Source organism: Pygocentrus nattereri, chromosome 3 (assembly GCF_015220715.1).
Source record: "Pygocentrus nattereri isolate fPygNat1 chromosome 3, fPygNat1.pri, whole genome shotgun sequence".
NCBI classification, from domain to species: Eukaryota; Metazoa; Chordata; class Actinopteri; order Characiformes; family Serrasalmidae; genus Pygocentrus; species Pygocentrus nattereri.
In genome coordinates this window covers 50,323,180-50,347,168 of record NC_051213.1, presented here as the reverse complement: position 1 = coordinate 50,347,168, position 23,989 = coordinate 50,323,180, and the positions used below count along the sequence as shown (strand labels likewise).

General features: G+C 44.3%; 1 protein-coding gene across 2 annotated transcripts in view; it reads left to right on the top strand.

Annotated features, from left to right (window-relative positions):
• ankib1b (ankyrin repeat and IBR domain containing 1b) overlaps positions 1-12,714 on the top strand; it is a 54,575-nt gene extending 41,861 nt beyond the window's left edge. Inside the window, exons 14-20 of one of the 2 annotated variants that reach the window (XM_037537007.1) lie at positions 428-494; positions 586-731; positions 4,652-4,830; positions 5,558-5,609; positions 7,355-7,466; positions 7,971-8,014; positions 8,502-12,714. In XM_037537007.1, the coding sequence (XP_037392904.1) occupies positions 428-494; positions 586-731; positions 4,652-4,830; positions 5,558-5,609; positions 7,355-7,466; positions 7,971-8,014; positions 8,502-9,260 (1,359 nt within the window). In that variant the 3' untranslated portion in view covers positions 9,261-12,714. The remainder of the gene's footprint in view (positions 1-427; positions 495-585; positions 732-4,651; positions 4,831-5,557; positions 5,610-7,354; positions 7,467-7,970; positions 8,015-8,501) is intronic. The other variant, XM_037537008.1, reaches the window with a different exon arrangement.
• The last annotated feature ends 11,275 nt before the right edge of the window (positions 12,715-23,989 follow it).

The following is a 23,989-nucleotide window of genomic DNA, read 5'->3' as shown; positions in this document are numbered from 1 at the left end:
TTAAAGGACTTTAAAGGCTGAATCGAAAGTTGAAACCCAGTATTTACATTTAAATGGTCTCCTTAGCCGCTGTTTGCTCCTTTGCTGGGCATGCCGTGTTCTCGAATCCTCACCGGTACGCAGTGAACCTCGAGATATGTTGGCTGATGAAGGAGCCTTTGAAATGGGACAGCCTAGTCGCGCCGCCATGACGCAGTCGGCCTTCAAAAGCCTCCGAAGGACGCAGCCCCTGAATTGGGACACGACAGTTGATTTGATTCAGTAGGTTACGATTTCCTGACTGCAGAAAAGATGCTGTAAGATTTGGTTCTGTAATATGAATTAGTGAAAAATTTCGGATCTTAAGATCTTGTAATACCTCCCCTGACCAAAAAAACATTTGAAGCGTTTCTTAAATCTAACTTTCTGTTCCTTCTGTCTCATCTAGCTGGAAGATCGTCTCCTTAAAACAGCCAAAGACAAGATGGAGCAGCTGAGCAAAGTGCTGAGTGGAAGTGAGCGAGCATTTCTGAGCTTTCTGATCACATCCGCGGTAATTTCGGACACGTATTGATGAGATGCACCTTTTTGTTCGGCCTCTTTTAGGAGAAGGAGGTCCTCCAGACACTACATTCATTGAAGATGCCGTGCACGAACTTCTAAAGACTCGCCGTATCCTCAAGTGCTCTTATCCCTACGGTTTCTTTCTGGAGCCCAAAAGCACAAAGAAAGAAATCTTTGAACTTATGCAGGTCGGTAATGCCTGTGGAGCTGCAGCGACACAACTTTTGATCTGGTTTTCTTGTGGCTCAGCTAAAGGTACTCCAGCAGAACTCTTTCAGCTCCTCCCGCGCTGCACTCTAACAAAATAAACCCCAAAAATGCCACTGGCGAGAAATTAGAAACTCTTAAGAAAAATGCTCAGTCATTTGGGCATGGGCGTGTGAACTGAGTATAGGCTGCTTTACTGTGATGGGCTGCACCCAAGAGCCTAGTTTAGGAAGCCATATTGAAGCCATGTCGCCCCCTACGCTTCCTGTAGTGTATTACAGTCTGTCAGAGCGACTGTGTGGATCATATGAACATTATAGAGCTTTTTAAATGAAACAGTAGAAGCCGTATCGCCCCCTACGCTTCCTGTAGTGTATTACAGTCTGTCAGAGCGACTGTGTGGATCATATGAACATTATAGAGCTTTTTAAATGAAACAGTAGAAGCCGTATCGCCCCCTACGCTTCCTGTAGTGTATTACAGTCTGTCAGAGCGGCTGTGTGGATCATATGTACATTATAGAGCTTTTTAAATGAAACAGTAGAAGCCGTATCGCCCCCTATGCTTCCTGTAGTGTATTACAGTCTGTCAGAGCGACTGTGTGGATCATATGAACATTATAGAGCTTTTTAAATGAAACAGTAGAAGCCGTATCGCCCCCTACGCTTCCTGTAGTGTATTACAGTCTGTCAGAGCGACTGTGTGGATCATATGAACATTATAGAGCTTTTTAAATGAAACAGTAGAAGCCGTATCGCCCCCTACGCTTCCTGTAGTGTATTACAGTCTGTCAGAGCGACTGTGTGGATCATATGAACATTATAGAGCTTTTTAAATGAAACAGTAGAAGCCGTATCGCCCCCTACGCTTCCTATAGTGTATTACAGTCTGTCAGAGCGACTGTGTGGATCATATGAACATTATAGAGCTTTTTAAATGAAACAGTAGAAGCCGTATCGCCCCCTACGCTTCCTGTAGTGTATTACAGTCTGTCAGAGCGACTTTGTGGATCATATGAACATTATAGAGCTTTTTAAATGAAACAGTAGAAGCCGTATCGCCCCCTACGCTTCCTGTAGTGTATTACAGTCTGTCAGAGCGACTGTGTGGATCATATGAACATTATAGAGCTTTTTAAATGAAACAGTAGAAGCCGTATCGCCCCCTACGCTTCCTGTAGTGTATTACAGTCTGTCAGAGCGACTGTGTGGATCATATGAACATTATAGAGCTTTTTAAATGAAACAGTAGAAGCCGTATCGCCCCCTACGCTTCCTGTAGTGTATTACAGTCTGTCAGAGCGACTGTGTGGATCATATGAACATTATAGAGCTTTTTAAATGAAACAGTAGAAGCCGTATCGCCCCCTACGCTTCCTGTAGTGTATTACAGTCTGTCAGAGCGACTGTGTGGATCATATGAACATTATAGAGCTTTTTAAATGAAACAGTAGAAGCCGTATCGCCCCCTACGCTTCCTGTAGTGTATTACAGTCTGTCAGAGCGACTGTGTGGATCATAAGAACATTATAGAGCTTTTTAAATGAAGCAGTAGAAGCCGTATCGCCCCCTACGCTTCCTGTAGTGTATTACAGTCTGTCAGAGCGACTGTGTGGATCATATGAACGTTATAGAGCTTTTTAAATGAAACAGTAGAAGCCGTATCGCCCCCTACGCTTCCTGTAGTGTATTACAGTCTGTCAGAGCGACTGTGTGGATCATATGAACGTTATAGAGCTTTTTAAATGAAACAGTAGAAGCCGTATCGCCCCCTACGCTTCCTGTAGTGTATTACAGTCTGTCAGAGCGACTGTGTGGATCATATGAACGTTATAGAGCTTTTTAAATGAAACAGTAGAAGCCGTATCGCCCCCTACGCTTCCTGTAGTGTATTACAGTCTGTCAGAGCGACTGTGCGGATCATATGAACGTTATAGAGCTTTTTAAATGAAACAGTAGAAGCCGTATCGCCCCCTACGCTTCCTGTAGTGTATTACAGTCTGTCAGAGCGACTGTGTGGATCATATGAACGTTATAGAGCTTTTTAAATGAAACAGTAGAAGCCGTATCGCCCCCTACGCTTCCTGTAGTGTATTACAGTCTGTCAGAGCGACTGTGTGGATCATATGAACATTATAGAGCTTTTTAAATGAAACAGTAGAAGCCGTATCGCCCCCTACGCTTCCTGTAGTGTATTACAGTCTGTCAGAGCGACTGTGTGGATCATATGAACATTATAGAGCTTTTTAAATGAAACAGTAGAAGCCGTATCGCCCCCTACGCTTCCTGTAGTGTATTACAGTCTGTCAGAGCGACTGTGTGGATCATATGAACATTATAGAGCTTTTTAAATGAAACAGTAGAAGCCGTATCGCCCCCTACGCTTCCTGTAGTGTATTACAGTCTGTCAGAGCGACTGTGTGGATCATATGAACGTTATAGAGCTTTTTAAATGAAACAGTAGAAGCCGTATCGCCCCCTACGCTTCCTGTAGTGTATTACAGTCTGTCAGAGCGACTGTGTGGATCATATGAACATTATAGAGCTTTTAAATGAAACAGTAGAAGCCGTATCGCCCCCTACGCTTCCTGTAGTGTATTACAGTCTGTCAGAGCGACTGTGTGGATCATATGAACGTTATAGAGCTTTTTAAATGAAACAGTAGAAGCCGTATCGCCCCCTACGCTTCCTGTAGTGTATTACAGTCTGTCAGAGCGACTGTGCGGATCATATGAACGTTATAGAGCTTTTTAAATGAAACAGTAGAAGCCGTATCGCCCCCTACGCTTCCTGTAGTGTATTACAGTCTGTCAGAGCGACTGTGTGGATCATATGAACGTTATAGAGCTTTTTAAATGAAACAGTAGAAGCCGTATCGCCCCCTACGCTTCCTGTAGTGTATTACAGTCTGTCAGAGCGACTGTGTGGATCATATGAACGTCATAGAGCTTTTTAAATGAAACAGTAGAAGCCGTATCGCCCCCTACGCTTCCTGTAGTGTATTACAGTCTGTCAGAGCGACTGTGTGGATCATATGAACATTATAGAGCTTTTTAAATGAAGCAGTAGAAGCCGTATCGCCCCCTACGCTTCCTGTAGTGTATTACAGTCTGTCAGAGCGACTGTGTGGATCATATGAACATTATAGAGCTTTTTAAATGAAACAGTAGAAGCCGTATCGCCCCCTACGCTTCCTGTAGTGTATTACAGTCTGTCAGAGCGACTGTGTGGATCATATGAACATTATAGAGCTTTTTAAATGAAACAGTAGAAGCTGTATCGCCCCCTACGCTTCCTGTAGTGTATTACAGTCTGTCAGAGCGACTGTGTGGATCATATGAACATTATAGAGCTTTTTAAATGAAACAGTAGAAGCCGTATCGCCCCCTACGCTTCCTGTAGTGTATTACAGTCTGTCAGAGCGACTGTGTGGATCATATGAACATTATAGAGCTTTTTAAATGAAACAGTAGAAGCCGTATTGCCCCCTACGCTTCCTGTAGTGTATTACAGTCTGTCAGAGCGACTGTGTGGATCATATGAACATTATAGAGCTTTTTAAATGAAACAGTAGAAGCCGTATCGCCCCCTACGCTTCCTGTAGTGTATTACAGTCTGTCAGAGTGACTGTGTGGATCATATGAACATTATAGAGCTTTTTAAATGAAACAGTAGAAGCCGTATCGCCCCCTACGCTTCCTGTAGTGTATTACAGTCTGTCAGAGCGACTGTGTGGATCATATGAACATTATAGAGCTTTTTAAATGAAACAGTAGAAGCCGTATCGCCCCCTACGCTTCCTGTAGTGTATTACAGTCTGTCAGAGCGACTGTGTGGATCGTAGAGTGATTACAGGATGGATTTGAGTGTTTGTGAATAAAAACTGGTTCTTCTTCTTGCAGACCGACCTGGAGATGGTAACGGAGGATCTTGCCCAGAAAGTAAACAGGCCTTACCTCCGTACCCCTCGCCATAAGATCATCCGGGCCGCCTGCCTGGTGCAGCAGAAGAGGCAGGAATTCCTGGCCTCCGTGGCCCGAGGGGTGGCACCCAACGATTCACCAGAGGCCCCACGACGCAGGTAAAACGATGACTCGGGCTGATCTGCTCTGCATTGTTCATGCAAAAGAGGCGTGTAGAATCAAGCGCAACTATCTACTCATCAAGCGGAGCACTCAGCCCTACCCCTCTGTTTCTCGCGTCCACGTGTAGGAGGGTAGGGGGTCCTGATTCTTGTTAAGATAGAGGGGTAGGGGGTAAATATTAGGGCAACATGACCCTCCAAACAGAGTGTTTTGAGAGAAAAAAGAAAAGACGGAGCACAAGAGACCCAAGAAACACACAAATGTGAGAAATTTCTTGCACCGTTTAAGGTGGAAAGGGTACATTTTAAGAAGAAGCTGACTTCAGCTTCATATCGCTGAACAATTAGGGGGGGTGATAATAAATAATTGCCCCCCTCTTTGAAGGCGTCTGATCCCTAAATGTAACTAAAGCCCAGCAGTGAGGAGCTGAACTTTCCCCTCCTCTGCTGCCCCTGCAGACGGGCAGGGTCGCCTACAGAGCGGCGCTGGTAGCTGTTAATGAAGTGATGCTCTTTTATTAGAGGGGCTCATTTCAGAGGGAAGATCTCAACCACTGCCCTGTAGCTCAGGAACAAGGGGCAGCGCTCCAAAACAAGGGGTAGGGGTGAAAATCAGAAATGGGACGGGGCCTGTGTGGGTTTCAGTATGTAATACGCTTTTTGGCTTTTTTTAGATCTTGAGTTATTAAGATGGAAATGAATCTTTACTTATGTGTCTTTACAGCTTTGCTGGGGGGACGTGGGACTGGGAGTACTTGGGCTTCGCGTCTCCAGAGGTACATTTCTACTGTTTGCCCTCCAAGATGTGTAAGATGCTGTAATTACACATTGAAGCGTAATATGCTTAAAGGGAAATTACACTGCTAAGCCTCATACTTGTGCCCTGCCCACAAATGTGGTCTTTCATAGCTACAGTAGAACAGACTCGGTTTATATCACAATACCTACATTTAGAGTCGGTTATTCATTCAGCCTAATGAGAAACTGTAGAACGGACTCGGTTTATATCACAATACCTACATTTAGAGTCGGTTATTCATTCAGTCTAATGAGAAACTGTAGAACGGACTCGGTTTATATCACAATACCTACATTTAGAGCCGGTTATTCATTCAGTCTAATGAGAAACTGTAGAACGGACTCGGTTTATATCACAATACCTACATTTAGAGTCGGCTATTCATTCTGATATAAACTCCGTTCTACAGTTTCTCATAAAGCTTTTTGTGACTTTCCATCGTTCTGTAAAGTTAGTAGCTGTGAATGAACGTGCTTGTGGGCGGAGCCTGTGTAAGAAAATGTGATGAAGTTGACAGATTGGGCATTAAGACCTACAGATCTACAGCATGTGTGGAATTGAGGTGTTCAGCTGAATGGTACTGCACTGCGATTCTGTTCTAATCTAAAGATGCAGGGGAATCAGGCACTTCTCGGGGGAATTGATCCGAGAGTCTACATTCAGAATGCAGGAGGCCGGCGGCAGGTATTACTGGAGCCTCCGTGTTCTTCCATCTGGCAGTACGACGGCAGTACGAGCAGACTGGCACCTGTCATTTGCGCTCCATTGCTTTTTTTTTTTTTTTTTTTTAATTGATCATTTCTTATTTTTCAGCATGCTTTTATTCTTTTCTGTACTCTGCGATTGACGTACACCAGAAAGACTGCATGCTGTAGAGCAGGGGTAATCAATTACCTCGTTTTTCTGGCTCTTAATCCATATTTTCAGTTATTTTACACCTGTATGAGCGCATGCAGATTATATTCCAGCATATATAATCAATGAAGAAGTGTTTTTCCCCTCAAGACAGCGTACATTGTGCACAAGGCATTAGAGGCTACAGTAGCTCTGTATAATTATAAACTGTTTTACTGCACATCATGAGCTTTTTTAATTGGGGGCAGTATAATCCATATTTTCCAGTATGTTTTTCACTGAAATGCAGTTTATCAGCATCAGTTTTCCCCTTAAGGCATTTGACAGCATTTTACTAGGCAGTTTTGCTAACACTCTGCTACCTCGAGGATTCATTACAGTGGTGGTGATGGGAACCAGGCGTCGCCATGACTACAACACAGATATAGACACTTTATTTACCATCCAGAACCACCAGAGAACCTGCCCGAGTCTTCTGAGCTTATATGGAATGTTGGAAAATAGTGGAAAATCTGGAATGATCAGTTTTCTTTGGGGACTGTTTTGCCGCACAGCGTCCTGCATGTCTCCCTCCACCATGAATCAATTTTAAGTGTGTTTCAGTACGAAATCTTCTGAAAACGATCACAGAGCAACATCTCAGACACCAGGCAGTGGGTTTTGACATTTGTGGTCCTGGCTCTAACAGTCACGGTTCTCCACTGCTTTTTGTCATATCGCTCAGCCTTGCGTTGAAGCAGTCGTCAGGTTCCTCTGTAGATCTTTTGCGAGGCTGCTCTTCTGCAGGGTCGGGGGCAGATTTCTGTTCCTGGACTTCCGAGATGTTCCTGCAGTAGATTGAGTGTGTTGTGTTTTGCTGTGTTACAGGAGTATGCAGAGTTCCAGTACCGCCGCAGACACCGGCAGCGCCGCCGTGGAGACATGACCAGCCTGAGAAGCAACACGCCGGACTCTGATGACCACAACCCTGGCACTTTAGGTATTGCAGCAGGAATGGACTAAGTACAGTACTTCTGTACTTGAATAAAAGTTGCAAAAATACTACATGGGCAAAAAAATTGTAATACTTAGCAAAAATACATGGTGAGTAAAAGTACTGGCAGATGGTAACGAACTACATGAGAAAGTATTTGTACTTGGTAGCAGTACACAAGTAAAAGTATTACTACTTGGTAACAAACTACATGAGTAAAAGTATTGATACTTGGTAACATACGACATGAGTAAAATGATTAGTACTTGCTTACAAACTGCATGAGTAAAAGTATTGGTACATGGTAACAGTCTGCATGAGAGTATGTGGTACTTGGTACATGGTAACATACTTTATAAATAAAAGTATTAGTACTTGGTAAGATAATACTTGAGTGAAAGGACTAGATGTCATTGAAAAAAGAGAGGAAATCTTTTCTTGCTGTATGTAAGAATAGTAATAATGAAGAGATGATTATCCATTTTTTGTCTTTTCCCGCTTTTCTCCCAGATTCAGAACAAGGTGGTTGCAGTCAGAGACCAGGCCTGCCTATGGTAAGTTTTGCCTCGAGTCTCATGGCTGTTGGATCTCCTTTACAGAAGGAGGAAGAAGCAGTCTCAGTTTGAATGGAAGTTAATGGAACAGGATTCTTTTTCAAGGTCATTTCGGTTCATTTCTTTTGGTCCATTCATGATGAAAGTAGAGGGCAGCTGACCAGATACTGCACTTTCTAAACAGATTGGTTCCTAAGAACAGCAGTTGTCCCCTGTACCGGTCATTCCACCGACCACCTCAGTTGCTAAGTAACAACAATAGTCACTTTACATTATTTGGCCGAGGGAAGTGCCATTGTTGAAACCTTATATTTGAAAGTGTTCAGGGCTTTTTTTTTACTTGACCTTCTTTACTTTGTAAAAGTACAATTGGACGTCAATAAAACTGCAAACTACTGCGACCGAATCACAGCCATGAATTGTTTTCTCCAGTTTACGAATTAAACGGCAGCTTAGAGTAACTTCCTTTGTTTTGTTTGTCCTGCAGCCTCACAGCTCTCTGGATGAAGATGACCCCAACATCCTGCTGGCCATCCAGCTCTCCTTGCAGGAGTCTGGCCTCACCGCTGGTGCTGGAGGAGGCATGGTGGACGCTCAGGAGCTTCTGGCACACGAGGCGTCCATGGGAGCCATCGGGACATCCCTGCCCTCCAGGCTGGACCCGCTCCTTCATGGGGTTGATGTTCCACGCGCTGCCCTGAGCAGCTCTGAGCTGCTGGAGGTCGGGGACAGCCTGAAGAAGCTGGGCAACATGAGCGGCCAGAACGTTCCACAGCGCTTCAACAATCTGGGCAATCCCAATCCCGTTGGAGTCGGAGTCCCATTCCCACCTCTGCCTGGACAAATGGAGACCACCGACATGGATCCTGCTGACAACGCCAACCTGTTAGGTAACATCATGGCCTGGTTCCATGATATGAACCCGCAGAACATCAGTTTGGTTCCCCCAGTTGCTCCTTCGGATTCAGAGTTCAGCACTCAGGCGCCGGAGCAACCAGTGGCAAACCCATTCCAGCAGTGGCCACCAGAGGGTGACCGAGAGGTTTGCAGCGTTGAGCCCGTCAGACCCACTCAGCTGGACCTGGTGAGCGTAGACGTATCATCAGCACCTCCTCTGGTGCCCCAATCGAGTGAAGAGCAGGAAACGTCTCACCCTTGCCACTCCGAAACTCCGAAATGTGACTCAGACCCCGAGCAACCCAGCAGTAGCTCCTCCGAGTGGGAGGGTCAGGTGCATCTTGTATGAGATTGAGGGCCTCCTCCATGAAGCCAGACCACTTTTTGATGCGAAGTAGCCGAAGAAAAGCCAAGGCAGAAAGAGATTTATCACGTAACTTGTACAGTCGGACGAATAGAAATGAGCAGAAACTGAATTTTTAAGAATACTAAACTAGTAAGTGTTGAAGCTTGTCTGTCGTCTCGTTGCAGGGTCTGCGTCGTTTTTGCTTCGGACGCGTGATGTTTTCTTCACGGGGCCTGGAGAGCCGAACAGATTTCCAAAAAGAAAGAATGCGGAACGGCCAATAGGAACAATAGGAACGATGGCTGTACGTAGGGGGGTGGGGGGGGGGGGGGGTAGTTAGGTGTGCTAATGCAGTTGGCCTCGGTGCACGACTCCAGTCTGGTTCTCTGTCGCAGAAGAGCTCTACTGTATGGAACAGGAGTGTTTCGCCGAGGCTGGGCTGGTCTGAATGTCCCGTGCGGCCAGTGAGAGCCGCTTAATCTCGCCTCGGTTGTTACTGTAGGTGCCATAAACACTGGCTAGCACATGCAGAGCTGATGCAAAGCCAGTGGACAATGTGCTGATTGTGCCTGCTGCTGAGGGCTAAAGCCCCTTTACAAAGACCACCCTCTCCTTCAGACCCACTGGGTTGTAGTATTAGAGAAAGTACCTCAGCCTGATCTCTTGCCTGCCGCATCTGTAGCGCACCACGACTCTTAATCCCAACGTGCAGAAAACGTCTTGTTTATAATAAACTATTTCTAAGCATTCTTGAGATTTACCTTTCAAAATGAACAGTAAACCAATTTTGTTGCACATTCATGGCGATGTCAGGTTTAATAAGGACACTTCTGCACATTTTACTGTTGGTTTTCTGAATTTAAAATATTGTGGAGAAAAAAAATGTAGTTTATAATATTTTATAATAAATAAAATAAATCAAAATATTTTCCCTGCAAGTAAATAGAAATTCTGCAGTGAAAGCTGCAGAAAAATGCCTGTAGAGGACGACCCAGTTATTATTAGAAAATCAAGAAAAAAGAAATATCACCAGTGTTCAAACATTTGCATACATTAATTGTAATATTACAGTATAATTAAATAAACCAGTAAAACAGGGTGAATATAATACAAATAAAAGGAAACAAAAAAGTAAAAGGAATACAGAAATCAGGAGAGCAGTAAACTTGAAAGCGAATAAAGAGTAAAAATCTCAATGGAATAAAACAATAATATGAATAAATTTTAAATACATGCAAAAAAATCAGCTACTAAAATGAAATAAATGTGAAATCTCTAATGTTTAGCATAAGTTTCAAGCAGTTTGCTGGAACATAAAAAGATGATTTTTATAATACACGAGAAATGTGGCAAGAATTGAGAACCGACAATTACAGAGGACTAATTTACCGTTAAACAGCTAATTAATATTAATATGCGAACATTGTTGAAACATGGTGTTATTATGGGGCTTTAAGAGCCATTAGGCTACAGTAGATGAAATTCCCTGCGGTCCAGTTTCCCAGAGTGGAATTTACAGTATTTTCTGTACAGCTGAAGTGTTTCAGTTAATAAACTGATTAAACTATAATATTCCACGCCTTTCCTAAAGGCTTCTGCAGAACTCCAGAGCTGCTCTGCTGTAACAACGGAGAACATCTTGTTTCTGAGGTTTCTCCAGCAGAGGGCGCTATTGGCTCACAATCACCATGAACTCACACCAGAAGGAGCTTGAACGTACATGTTTCCAGGAACAGCTATTAAAGAGTAGCAGCTTTCAAAAGAGGTCACTCTGTGTTATTCAGTGTTTTTTATTAAAGAACTTCATTAAAACAGCTAAACAAGCTAAACGGAGCCCACGCAGTACCAGCTGTTAACGGTTAGCAGTTTTCAAAGGGTGTTACTCAGTATTTTGTTCAGTATTTGCTTTTTTTTATTAAGGGTTTTCGTTAAAACGGGAAAACGAGCTAAAAACAGAGTCGACGGCGCGTGTTGGCTGGGTGGAGGCGATGTAATGGCTAATCACGAGTTTTTAAACTAGAAAATATCGTGCTCATTATTTTTAGATCTATCGATCAGGCCAAACTGAGATTTAACCTCGTGTGAAGTAAATACTCTAAATAAGTATTTATAGTAACTGTTTTTGATTTGAGTTGAAATAAATAAATAAATAAATAAAGCAGCTTATTTACTAATCTCAACTCGCTCAGCTATACATTTTGGTGTCTACTTTGTGGGCAGTGTGACAAACATGCCGTCGTGCTACACCAACGTTTTCACGGCAGTCGGGATGTCCTTTATTTCTGACGTCTGACGTCTACAAAACGCCTTAAACTCTGAACGCCGTGGTTTCTATTGAACATTTCGCTCACGGCGCTGCGCTTAAACAGGACTGAGCGCGGTTTTTAACGGAACCGGCCGATATCCGCTCAGATGAGCCTGTTGTGAAAACGGATCGCGATAATGACGAGTATCGTCGTGTTGCCCAGCCCTGGCGGCTTCTGATGAGCCGTGTCCGCTACAGGTTCTGCAGGCGTGGATTAGAAGTACGTCTGAAACTCCAGCAGCTCGCTGAGGTGCTGCTGATGGTGGTGGTGCTGAAGGAAAGCGTGACCTGGTCCAGTTGCAGTCCTCCTGGTTCGGTCAGAGCCGATCACTGTACCACGGCTGCTGGCCAATCAGACGGAGTGTAACGACTCTGCAGTGAGTGTTATAAGCAGTTATAACTCTACGCAGAACTCATCACAGTGCCTTTTCTGTGAATTCTCTCGTATTTATTGCCACATCTCTCGAGTGACGCTCGCGTCGCCGTCGTTTCCAGCGGCAGTGAATCTGAAGGCCTCCAGACTTACTGTTTTCCATGAGGTGTTTTTTTTTAAATATATGTATCCGTATCTCTCCAGCCTCCCTTTATCTGGCCTCTGGTTCGTCTCCAGAGCCTGTTTTTGAGGGCGCTCCCACTCGAGTGGGGTCACTGCTGGTCCTCTCTGCGCCTCTGCTTTTCCGTACTAACTCTAACAGTAAGCCGAGCGTTTGAGGAGGTGTCGTATGTTCAGCCTGTGGCTTCGTTCAGTGTGTAAACGCCATACCTGATTAATATATTGTGACAATTGATTTTTTTCTATTTATTTGAAATTGAATGTCTTTCATAAAAAAGAAGAATTATGAAATAATGCATAATTGTACAAAAGCCAATGTTTTTGTCCATGATGTGTCAAACAGTCCTTTTACAGTGCCACTTTTAAATACGCGCTTTATACTAATTAATTGTGACTACTGAGGTAATTACAGCCATTTAAACACCTTTTTTTTTGTTTGGTTCTTCCTTTATTTTTCTTTATCTTTCTTTATCTTTATTTTTTTGATATTAGCATGTATTTCTATCACAAATAAAAAAAAAAAACAACAAAAAAACTAAACAAAAAAAAACAAATCATGGCCAAATTCTTTAAACTGGCACTTCTTTTGAGCCTGTATGGCTGAAGGGGAATTCCATCAAACTTTCCAAAATTCAGAGGGTTTGGTGTGAAACGGGTCAGACGTCTTTACAGTGGCGGTGATGGGAACCAGGCGTCGCCATGACTACAACACAAATATAGACACTTTATTTACCATCCAGAACCACCAGAGAACCTACACGAGTCTTCTGAGCTCATATGGAATGTTGATGATGGAAAACTGTGGAAAATCTGGAATAATGAGTTTTCTTTGGGGACTATTTTGCCGCACAGCGCCCTGCATGTCTCCCTCCACCATGAATGGAGTTGAAGTTCTCTAAACTCTCATAAAACAGCGTCTCAGTCATCAGGCAGTGAATTCAGAACCAGTTCATGTAGGAACTTTCTGTAGGAGCTTTTAGAGGGACGTCTGGTTCCCATCACCACCACTGTGAGGAGCTTTTAGAGGGACGTCTGGTTCCCATCACCACCACTGTGAGGAGCTTTTAGAGGGACGTCTGGTTCCCATCACCACCACTGTGAGGAGCTCTGACTCGGTCAGTTTCTCTGAATGACGCTCTTTACATCTTAACCACTTTATTATGCTGGAATTTGTGAGTTTTTGGTGGAATTTCCCTTGTTGAGCAGAATTAAGTTGCAGGCTATCCCAGAATTGTACACATTTCTATAATCTACTGAAGAAAAGTAGGAACGACGTCTCAGCTGGGGGTGGAATTCGTGTACAAACTGCATTTGAAGGTTTTTGTTTCTGGTTCTTTTGTAGAATCGGCTGCAGTGTTTCTTCAGTGATCAGTAATGTCTGTTGCCAAAGTGGAGGCGGAGCTAGCGTTACCGTAGTGACTGTAGTCCTGTATGTGACAGTACATTGTGCTTTAATCACTTGGCGTGTAGACGGCGGGCGGAGGCGGATGACGGAGTGAAAAGACAAGCACACTTTGTAACCATTAAAGATTTTATATTGTTAAGCGACTAATCCTTGAAATGTTATTTGCACTTTCATAGTCTATACTTGATACATTCCCAGTTTCTATGGAAACCGAAACAAATGTTTGATGTTTGGCCAATAAGTTTGACTGAACGGAGTCTGAAACTCAATAAAGTTGTTGAGACGCCAGCGTTAGTTTGACTTTCTGACATCAGAGGACTGCAGATGTGACGTAGCTGTATAGTTCTGTTTTCATGGAGCCGGAACCTGATAATACGATGCCATAGATTGAGCCCCGATTGGTCTAAAGCGGTGAAATTTGGTGGAATTATTATACTTCTGATGAACATCTAACAAAAAGTGGGTATTTTGGTTAACGTTTCATTTTCATACTTCTATTCAAATTCAAAAATGGATTTTCGAATCTTTCCTTAAGAATTTGTGAAAAAAAAAGGCTTTTAGTTAAATGAAGTGATAACTCACTTTTTTAGCCGTACGCTTTGATCAGTGCGGGTAAAATTTCAGATTTGAGCTCAGAGGATGTTCTTGGCAGTGTCTGTGTTTACATGCAGACTTGCCAATCCGATTGAATACAGTCGGTATTTATTCTCACTCAACAGATGGAAAATCATTTACATGCTCACTACAAGTAATCAGATCCAAAATGACGCGCAAGCGTAGAGAACCACTTAGTGTAGACGTTACCTTGACAACAGGAGTCCAGTCAGAGTGAGATGAGCAGCAGTGAGCAGTGATTGTGTTTTGAACTGCTTTAAAATGACGTCAGACTCAGGAAAACGTCCTTCACACGTCCTTATTAAAGAAGGCCGAGAGGAAGACGTCGTGCTCTGAGACGCATAAGCTGGACGTCCGTCCCGCCGCCGTCTTTTAAAGATCAGGGCATGAACTTCGTCTCCTCTGCAGACCAGTTTCTGCTCCGCCGTGTTGAACGGTATAAACTCTCACTGTGACGCGACACACATGCAGAACGGACTTAAACTTTCCGATAGGGAATGTAATCGGATACAGGCGTTTACACGGATATTATTCTTATATTTAACTGATTATTTACAGGATTACCCTCCTCGATCAGTCGGTTAGAAAATCGGACTAGACTATTGCGATTGAGGTGTATTACCTTGACTTCTTATATCCCAATTGAGCTATTAGTCGGATTATTAACGTATTATTAGGCTGCATGTAAATGTGTCTATAGTTTCTCATTTTTTTAAGAATTCCCAGAATTACTTAGGGGTGAGGAAAAAGGTCTTGTTACATGGACTTTAATGTGCGTGTACATTACACAAAAACAAATGCATTATAGTACGCATTTAATTTAGTGTATTATACTTAATTTGCATACTTCTGTTCACTAATTAGGGTTTTTTAAGGTTTTGTTAAAAATCTGACCCAGAAACTAAATTAATGATAAACGGTCATAAACATTTTAGCTGGATTTGCTTTTTAAAATACAGTTTCTTCAAATTTGTGGGGCCCATGGGGGTCAGGGCCGAGATGGGGGCAGAGCCGACAGTGGGCATGGCCGAGATGGGGGGGCATGGCCGAGATGGGGGGGCAGGGCCGAGATGGGGGGGCAGGGCCGAGATGGGGGGGCAGGGCCGAGATGGGGGCAGGGCCGAGATGGGGGCAGAGCCGACAGTGGGCATGGCCGAGATGGGGGCAGGGCCGAGATGGGGACAGGGCCGACAGGGGGCAGGGCCGAGATGGGGGCAGAGCTGACGGTGGGCAGGGCCGAGAGGGGGCAGGGCTGATGGGGGGGCAGAGCTGACGGTGGGCAGGGCCGAGAGGGGGCAGGGCTGATGGGGGGGGCAGAGCTGACGGTGGGCAGGGCCGAGAGGGGGCAGGGCTGATGGGGGGGGGGGGCAGAGCTGCTGTACAGGATGGCGCTCTAAGTTCAGTATAATGGAATTAAATTGCTGCCCTTATTAAATCTCTCAGTTTCACAGGTGGAGCTCGAGGCCTTCGGCACCATTATAACCTCATATTTAACCTTCAGCTTAAACGCTTCCACATGCTCCTCACCTCCGGACTCGCTCCTACCTGAGAGCAGCTCAGTGGACGCTGCGTTTGATGTGTTCCAGCTGCTGCGCTGGCCCAGTTTCAGAACTCTAACATCCCTCATTCATCACTCAGCATTAACATCTCTGACTCTGCTAATGTGGCCCTGCTGAAAAAGACCATTACAATCATTAGGGCTTTGCTTTCTAATGGGAACTGGCTTCATGGTTTACAATAGCAACCACTAGTTTCTTGTAGAACACCTTTAGATCCTATCAGGAAACCATCAAATGCATTTATAGTCTGCACACATGGCTTCATAGAAGCAGAATCCCTGGGTTTGTACTGGGTTTGGGCCTTTTTAATGGGGTGATATCAGAGTGTAAAGGACCCTAATGAGCCGCGGGTGACCAGCGAGTGCATTTGATGGTTTGCTAAGAGGATCTAATGGTGTTCTACAGGAAACTAGTGGTCTCTCACAATTATAAGCCTTATTTTCATCCTAGTGCTATCTGATGGTCCTTTCTCAGCAGGGTTACTTAGCGTGGCAATGAGTGTGTTTACATGCGCTTAATCATCTGATAACTGCAGGAAATCAGATCAGTCAGTAATCCGATCAATCCGATGTGTTTACATGCTCTTGAGTAATCAGATAATGGGGAAAATCCATTACAACCTCGTCTGATTTTAGATTATGACTGAAAGAAAGGAAAAAAAAATCTTGATTCAAATCTTACTCAATAATAATAGTTGATAATTATTGATAATTGATGATGTTAGTTGTTTATTTTTATAACAAACAGAAAAAGTTGCTCAAAGAGGACACGTACATGAACTTCTGTTACGTCTCACTTTCTGGGTCTTATTTATGGGTCGTTCTACAGAAACGTCCACTTTCCTGTCTCTCCATAGGAGTCTCTGGTGTGACTGACCGTCATCGGTGTTCCTCATAATGAAGGAAACACCAGAGACGTTTTTAATGATCAATGCATTTCACAGAACATCAAACCACACGCTGTCCATCAGGGAACGTCCACTAAAATATGGAATTTAATCCATTTGTGTTTCTATTTTTCTCACAGTGACCTCAGAATAGAGTCGGTCACACCGGTGACGTCAGCTAGAAGCCTCATATGAGATCATGAGCTGAATGAGAAGATCTCTGAGAGCTGAGAGACACACAGTGGACTCACCATGAGCTTTTCTCCATAGATCCTCAGAAAACAGGTCAAAGGAGGTCGAGTGACGTCATTGGCGTGACTTTTATTTCAAAATAAGAGGTTTTTATTACGCGGTAGCACCAGTGACTCGACTCCTGGGGACTTTTATTATATATTTTATAATAATTATTTGGCTTTTGTTTTCTTTATTGCCATTTAAATCAGTCATGTAGAGATTATTGCAGTTAAAATCACAGAAAAATGTGTTTTTACCTCAAAACGTGGCCTCAGCCTTCACACACGACTGTGAGGACGAGCTCTTCTGTGGTGCTCGGATTCTATACGATTGATTTATAAACCAATATTGATTAATTGAGGCTCAAGAAGGTGGAATAGTTCAAATGACTTGGGGAAATAGTTTATATTTTAAAATAAAACAAGACGTTTTTTAAGTGTAATATGTCTGTAAACACTAGGGACACAAAAATGGACATTATTGTGAAATGACCCTTATTTATTTACTGCATATTATTGTTGATGGCCCATGATTCATGATCTGACCTTGGAGCCAGTAGCTGTTCAGTAGCGTTTGTGTGAGGAGCTCCTGGCTGTCATTCTCCATGTGCCCACTAGAGGGCAGTAAGTCCCTGCTAAACGTTCTGTGACTCTGCTCTGGCACCGTCTGTGTTACTGGCAGGCCCTGCTGCCATGTTCCACCCCAGACGTCACTTGGAGAGGAAGAACCGAGAAGTTCCTCTAGAGGCCTTTAAAGTATGTCGGCAGAACATCCTGCGTGATGTTCCCACACTCCATCAAGATTAACAAGTTCACTCCGATAAGGAAAGGTTCCTCAGCGGTTCTCGGCTTGGGTGTATGGTTGGCATAGAACCATTACTGTATGTGGAGGTTCTTCACACTCCTACATTCCACTTACGAGCGGGCATTGGAACCTGGTTCTTCTGTGGTGAACCCTTTTCACTCCTTTATTTTGGAGTTTTAGTGCCACATTAAATGCTTGTATACTTTAATACAACGTGTGTAAACATCCCGCAACATACATTTTAAACTCACTAGACTTTTGTGATGTCACAAAGACCAGCATGTTTATGTATGTATATCTGCCCTTTCAGCCTACAGCAGTTTAGCCCCGCCCACTCACACTGACGTTGTAAGGAGTGTATTAGCTCAGACTGCTCACTTACATATCAGTTACATACAATTTACATTACATACCAGCTCATTTACATATACAGGTTCATTTACATATTTCATTCTGTTTACATATATCAGCTCATTTAAATCGAGTTATATACAATTTACATACTGTATATCAGCTCATTTACATATCTTTTATATACAATTTACATAGCTCATGAGCTCATTTACATATACAAGTTAATTTACATATCAGCTACACAAAATATACATTACATCAGCTCATTTACATATCAGTTACATGCAATGTATATATACCAGCTCATTTACATATACAAGTTAATTTACCTATCAGTTTCATTCCCTTTAAAATATATTAACTAATTTACATATCTTTTATATACAATTTACATAGACCAGTTTATTTATTTACATGTACGTTATATCGTCTCATTTAAATATGTCGGCTTTTTACCTCTCATATCTCAGATTTACATATCTGTTAAGGCACAGTAACAGACAGCATGCTTAATTATAAGGGATAAAGAGGCTAGTAAATAAACATTTATATTATTGTTAGTGTAGGCATGATATTTATACATGTTAGCACCAGGCGAAAGCTAACCATCAAGCGAAAGCCAACCAGCAAGCAGAAGCTAAGCACCAAGCTAAAACTAACCATCAAGAGAAAGCTAACCAGCAAGCAAAAGCTAACCACAAAAAAAGCTAACCTGCAAGTGAAAGCTAACCACCAAGCGAAAGCTAACCACCAGGCGAAAGCTAACCACCAAGTGAAAGCTAACCACTAAAAAAAGCTAACCTGCAAGCGAAAGCTAACCACCAGGCGAAAGCTACCCACCAAGAGAAAGCTAACCACCAGGCGAAAGCTAACCACCAAGGGAAAGCTAACCACCAGGCGAAAGCTAACCACCAAGAGAAAGCTAACCACCAGGCGAAAGCTAACCACCAAGCGAAAGCTAACCACTAAAAAAAGCTAACCTGCAAGCGAAAGCTAACTAAAAAAAAAGCTAACCTGCAAGCGAAAGCCAACCACCAGGCGAAAGCCAACCACCAAGCGAAAGCTAACCGCCAAGAGAAAGCTAACCACCAAGCGAAAGCTAACCACTAAAAAAAGCTAACCTGCAAGTGAAAGCTAACCACCAGGCGAAAGCTAACCACCAGGCGAAAGCCAACCACCAAGCGAAACCTAACCACCAAAAGAAAGCTAACCACCAAGCGAAAGCTAACCACTAAAAAAAGCTAACCTGCAAGCGAAAGCCAACCACCAAGAGAAAGCCAAACACCAAGCGAAAGCCAACCACCAAGCGAAAGCCAACCACCAAGCGAAACCTAACCACCAAAAGAAAGCTAACCACTAAAAAAAGCTAACCTGCAAGCGAAAGCTAACTAAAAAAAAAGCTAACCTGCAAGCGAAAGCTAACCACCAGGCGAAAGCTAACCACCAGGCGAAAGCTAACCACCAAGTGAAAGCTAACCACTAAAAAAAGCTAACCTGCAAGCGAAAGCTAACCACCAAGAGAAAGCTAACCACCAGGCGAAAGCTAACCACCAAGCGAAAGCTAACCACTAAAAAAAGCTAACCTGCAAGCGAAAGCTAACTAAAAAAAAGCTAACCTGCAAGTGAAAGCTAACCACCAGGCGAAAGCCAACCACCAAGCGAAACCTAACCACCAAAAGAAAGCTAACCACCAAGCGAAAGCTAACCACTAAAAAAAGCTAACCTGCAAGCGAAAGCCAACCACCAAGAGAAAGCCAACCACCAAGCGAAAGCCAACCACCAAGCGAAACCTAACCACCAAAAGAAAGCTAACCACCAAGCGAAACCTAACCACCAAAAGAAAGCTAACCACCAAGCGAAACCTAACCACCAAAAGAAACCTAACCACCAAGCGAAAGCTAACCACCAGGCGAAGGCCAACCACCAGGCGAAGGCCAACCACCAAGCGAAAGCCAACCACCAAGCGAAGGCCAACCACCAAGCGAAAGCCAACCACCAGGCGAAGGCCAACCACCAAGCGAAAGCCAACCACCAAGCGAAGGCCAACCACCAAGCGAAGGCCAACCACCAAGCGATAGCCAACCACCAGGCGAAAGCCAACCACCAAGCGAAAGCCAACCACCAGGCGAAAGCCAACCACCAAGCGAAAGCCAACCACCAGGCGAAAGCCAACCACCAAGCGAAAGCCAACCACCAGGCGAAAGCCAACCACCAGGCGAAAGCCAACCACCAAGCGAAAGCCAACCTGTAACTGGTTCAGTGAGCTCCATCACTCCGGAGAACACAGTTCCACTGCTGCACAGCCAGTGCTGCGGGGCTTTATACCCCTCTAACCCACACTTGGCACTGGGCAAGCTGACCTTAGGCTCTAGTGTGGCTTCTCCAGACCATCATTCTACTGGTCAGTGTTATTCTGTGGATAAACATGGATTTTTATGCTGAAGATGCCCAAAAGCCTCCGCGTGAAGAGGTTAATGAACCGTGCCGCAGGCAGTCGGGCTTTTCTGGCGTCTCTGTCTGCGTTTGGCCTGGACGGGACAGATTTGTCGCTCTCTTGAATGTTCAGCAGATCTCTGAGCTTCATATTTTCTACGGTCTGCCCAGTTACAGCTTCAGCTCCTCTCAGCCACAGTGAATGGTTATTATGGGGACTCCAGTCAGCCACCCCCCCCCCCCTTCCCCCATTGCTTAAAATGCCATCCTGTTTCCCTGCCTATTACATTTCCCTGGGTACAAAAAAGTAATAGAAGTAATAAGTAATAGAGTTTGTGGGAACAAACAGCGCACTCCTCTCAGACACCAACACCGAGAGGCTCATGGGTAATCCCGCGTCCCCGGAGACGTGGCCTCGGATGCCGTCCTGGACGAGGGCGAGTTTCGGGTTACCGTCGCACTGTGACAACACGATTAACACACAATGAATGTGCCTGGGTACAAGAGCTCAAACCCCTTGCGCGTAATCAACACCAGGCCTCAGTACAACCTGATACCTGGCTGCGCTGCACAAGGGCCAGTAAAGGTGTTCATCCCCTGCAGAATATAGTCTCAGTCTTGTTCAGGAGGGACTGACTGATCCTTTGATCAGTTATTATATTATTATTGGGTTGATTCTAGTTTCTTTCTACACTGGTTAGCTTTCGCAATGCTATGTTTACATGACAGCAAGCAGAAAATGAATGGGGTGATTTAACACCCTTAGAGGGCGGAGCTGAGCGGCGTTTGTTTATTTGATGGTCGTTAATGACGTCTTTAGAGGGCGGAGCTGAGCGGCGTTTGTTTATTTGATGGTCGTTAATGACGTCTTTAGAGGGCGGAGCTGAGCGGCGTTTGTTTATTTGATGGTCGTTAATGACGTCTTTAGAGGGCGGAGCTGAGTGGCGTGTGTTTATTTGATGGTAGTTAATGACGTCTTTAGAGGGCGGAGCTGAGCGGCGTTTGTTTATTTGATGGTCGTTACTGACGTCTTTAGAGGGCGGAGCTGAGCGGCGTTTGTTTATTTGATGGTCGTTAATGACGTCTTTAGAGGGCGGAGCTGAGCGGCGTTTGTTTATTTGATGGTCGTTAATGACGTCTTTAGAGGGCGGAGCTGAGCGGCGTTTGTTTATTTGATGGTCGTTAATGACGTCCTTAGAGGGCGGAGCTGAGCGGCGTTTGTTTATTTGATGGTTGTTAATGACGTCTTTAGAGGGCGGAGCTGAGCGGTGTTTGTTTATTTGATGGTCGTTAATGACGTCTTTAGAGGGCGGAGCTGAGCGGCGTTTGTTTATTTGATGGTCGTTACTGACGTCTTTAGAGGGCGGAGCTGAGCGGCGTTTGTTTATTTGATGGTGGTTAATGACGTCTTTGGAGGGCGGAGCTGAGAGGCGTTTGTTTATTTGATGGTCGTTAATGACGTCTTTAGAGGGCGGAGCTGAGCGGCGTGTGTTTATTTGATGGTTGTTAATGATGTCTTTAGAGGGCGGAGCTGAGCGGCGTTTGTTTATTTGATGGTCGTTAATGACGTCTTTAGAGGGCGGAGCTGAGCGGTGTTTGTTTATTTGATGGTCGTTAATGACGTCTTTAGAGGGCGGAGCTGAGCGGCGTTTGTTTATTTGATGGTCGTTAATGACGTCTTTAGAGGGCGGAGCTGAGCGGCGTTTGTTTATTTGATGGTCGTTAATGACGTCTTTAGAGGGCGGAGCTGAGCGGCGTTTGTTTATTTGATGGTGTTAATGACGTCTTTAGAGGGCGGAGCTGAGCGGCGTTTGTTTATTTGATGGTTGTTAATGACGTCTTTAGAGGGCGGAGCTGAGCTGCGTTTGTTTATTTGATGGTCGTTAATGACGTCTTTAGAGGGCGGAGCTGAGCGGCGTGTGTTTATTTGATGGTAGTTAATGACGTCTTTAGAGGGCGGAGCTGAGCGGCGTTTGTTTATTTGATGGTCGTTAATGACGTCTTTAGAGGGCGGAGCTGAGCGGCGTTTGTTTATTTGATGGTCGTTAATGACGTCTTTAGAGGGCGGAGCTGAGCGGCGTTTGTTTATTTGATGGTTGTTAATGACGTCTTTAGAGGGCGGAGCTGAGCGGCGTTTGTTTATTTGATGGTCGTTAATGACGTCTTTAGAGGGCGGAGCTGAGCGGTGTTTGTTTATTTGATGGTCGTTAATGACGTCTTTAGAGGGCGGAGCTGAGCGGCGTTTGTTTATTTGATGGTCGTTAATGACGTCTTTAGAGGGCGGAGCTGAGCGGCGTTTGTTTATTTGTATGGTCGTTAATGACGTCTTTAGAGGGCGGAGCTGAGCGGCGTTTGTTTATTTGATGGTGTTAATGACGTCTTTAGAGGGCGGAGCTGAGCGGCGTTTGTTTATTTGATGGTTGTTAATGACGTCTTTAGAGGGCGGAGCTGAGCTGCGTTTGTTTATTTGATGGTCGTTAATGACGTCTTTAGAGGGCGGAGCTGAGCGGCGTGTGTTTATTTGATGGTAGTTAATGACGTCTTTAGAGGGCGGAGCTGAGCGGCGTTTGTTTATTTGATGGTCGTTAATGACGTCTTTAGAGGGCGGAGCTGAGCGGCGTTTGTTTATTTGATGGTTGTTAATGACGTCTTTAGAGGGCGGAGCTGAGCGGCGTTTGTTTATTTGATGGTCGTTAATGACGTCTTTAGAGGGCGGAGCTGAGCGGCGTTTTGTTTATTTGATGGTCGTTAATGACGTCTTTAGAGGGCGGAGCTGAGCGGCGTTTGTTTATTTGATGGTCGTTAATGACGTCTTTAGAGGGCGGAGCTGAGCGGCGTTTGTTTATTTGGTGGTCGTTAATGACGTCTTTAGAGGGCGGAGCTGAGCGGCGTTTGTTTATTTGATGGTCGTTAATGACGTCTTTAGAGGGCGGAGCTGAGCGGCGTTTGTTTATTTGGTGGTCGTTAATGACGTCTTTAGAGGGCGGAGCTGAGCGGCGTTTGTTTATTTGATGGTCGTTAATGACGTCTTTAGAGGGCGGAGCTGAGCGGCGTTTGTTTATTTGATGGTCGTTAATGACGTTTTTAAACGTCTTTTGATTGCAATTATTTATGAGATGGTCAGTTAAAATGTCAGTGACCAGCCAACCTCAGCTACATGTTTAAAGGAAGCTGTCCTTTTTCAAAGGCTTATGTTTTATCACTAACACACATCCTCTTGGCTTCTAACACAACCAGTAGATCATTCTTCTCAGGGAGAATCTAAATGCTGTATGTAAACTACCTGGGAGTCTCTTTGCTCTTTAACTCTGCCCATATGTGGGAACTGCAAACACATGTGGTTTTGATGAAAAGCCGGCGATAGCTCCTCTCCACGCTTTCTCACAGCACGTACTACAGAGCCGCTCTGTTGGATGGCAAAAGTAGGGCAATCTCACTGACGACCACATGCAGAGAGGACGACCGAAAAAGCCACGCACAGGTTTCCAGCGTTCTATAGGAGAAGCTGGCCTGGCGCATTAGATTACCATCTCATGTTTAGAGGAGTCCCTGAGAATTTTGTCATGGAAGCTGGAATCTCATTT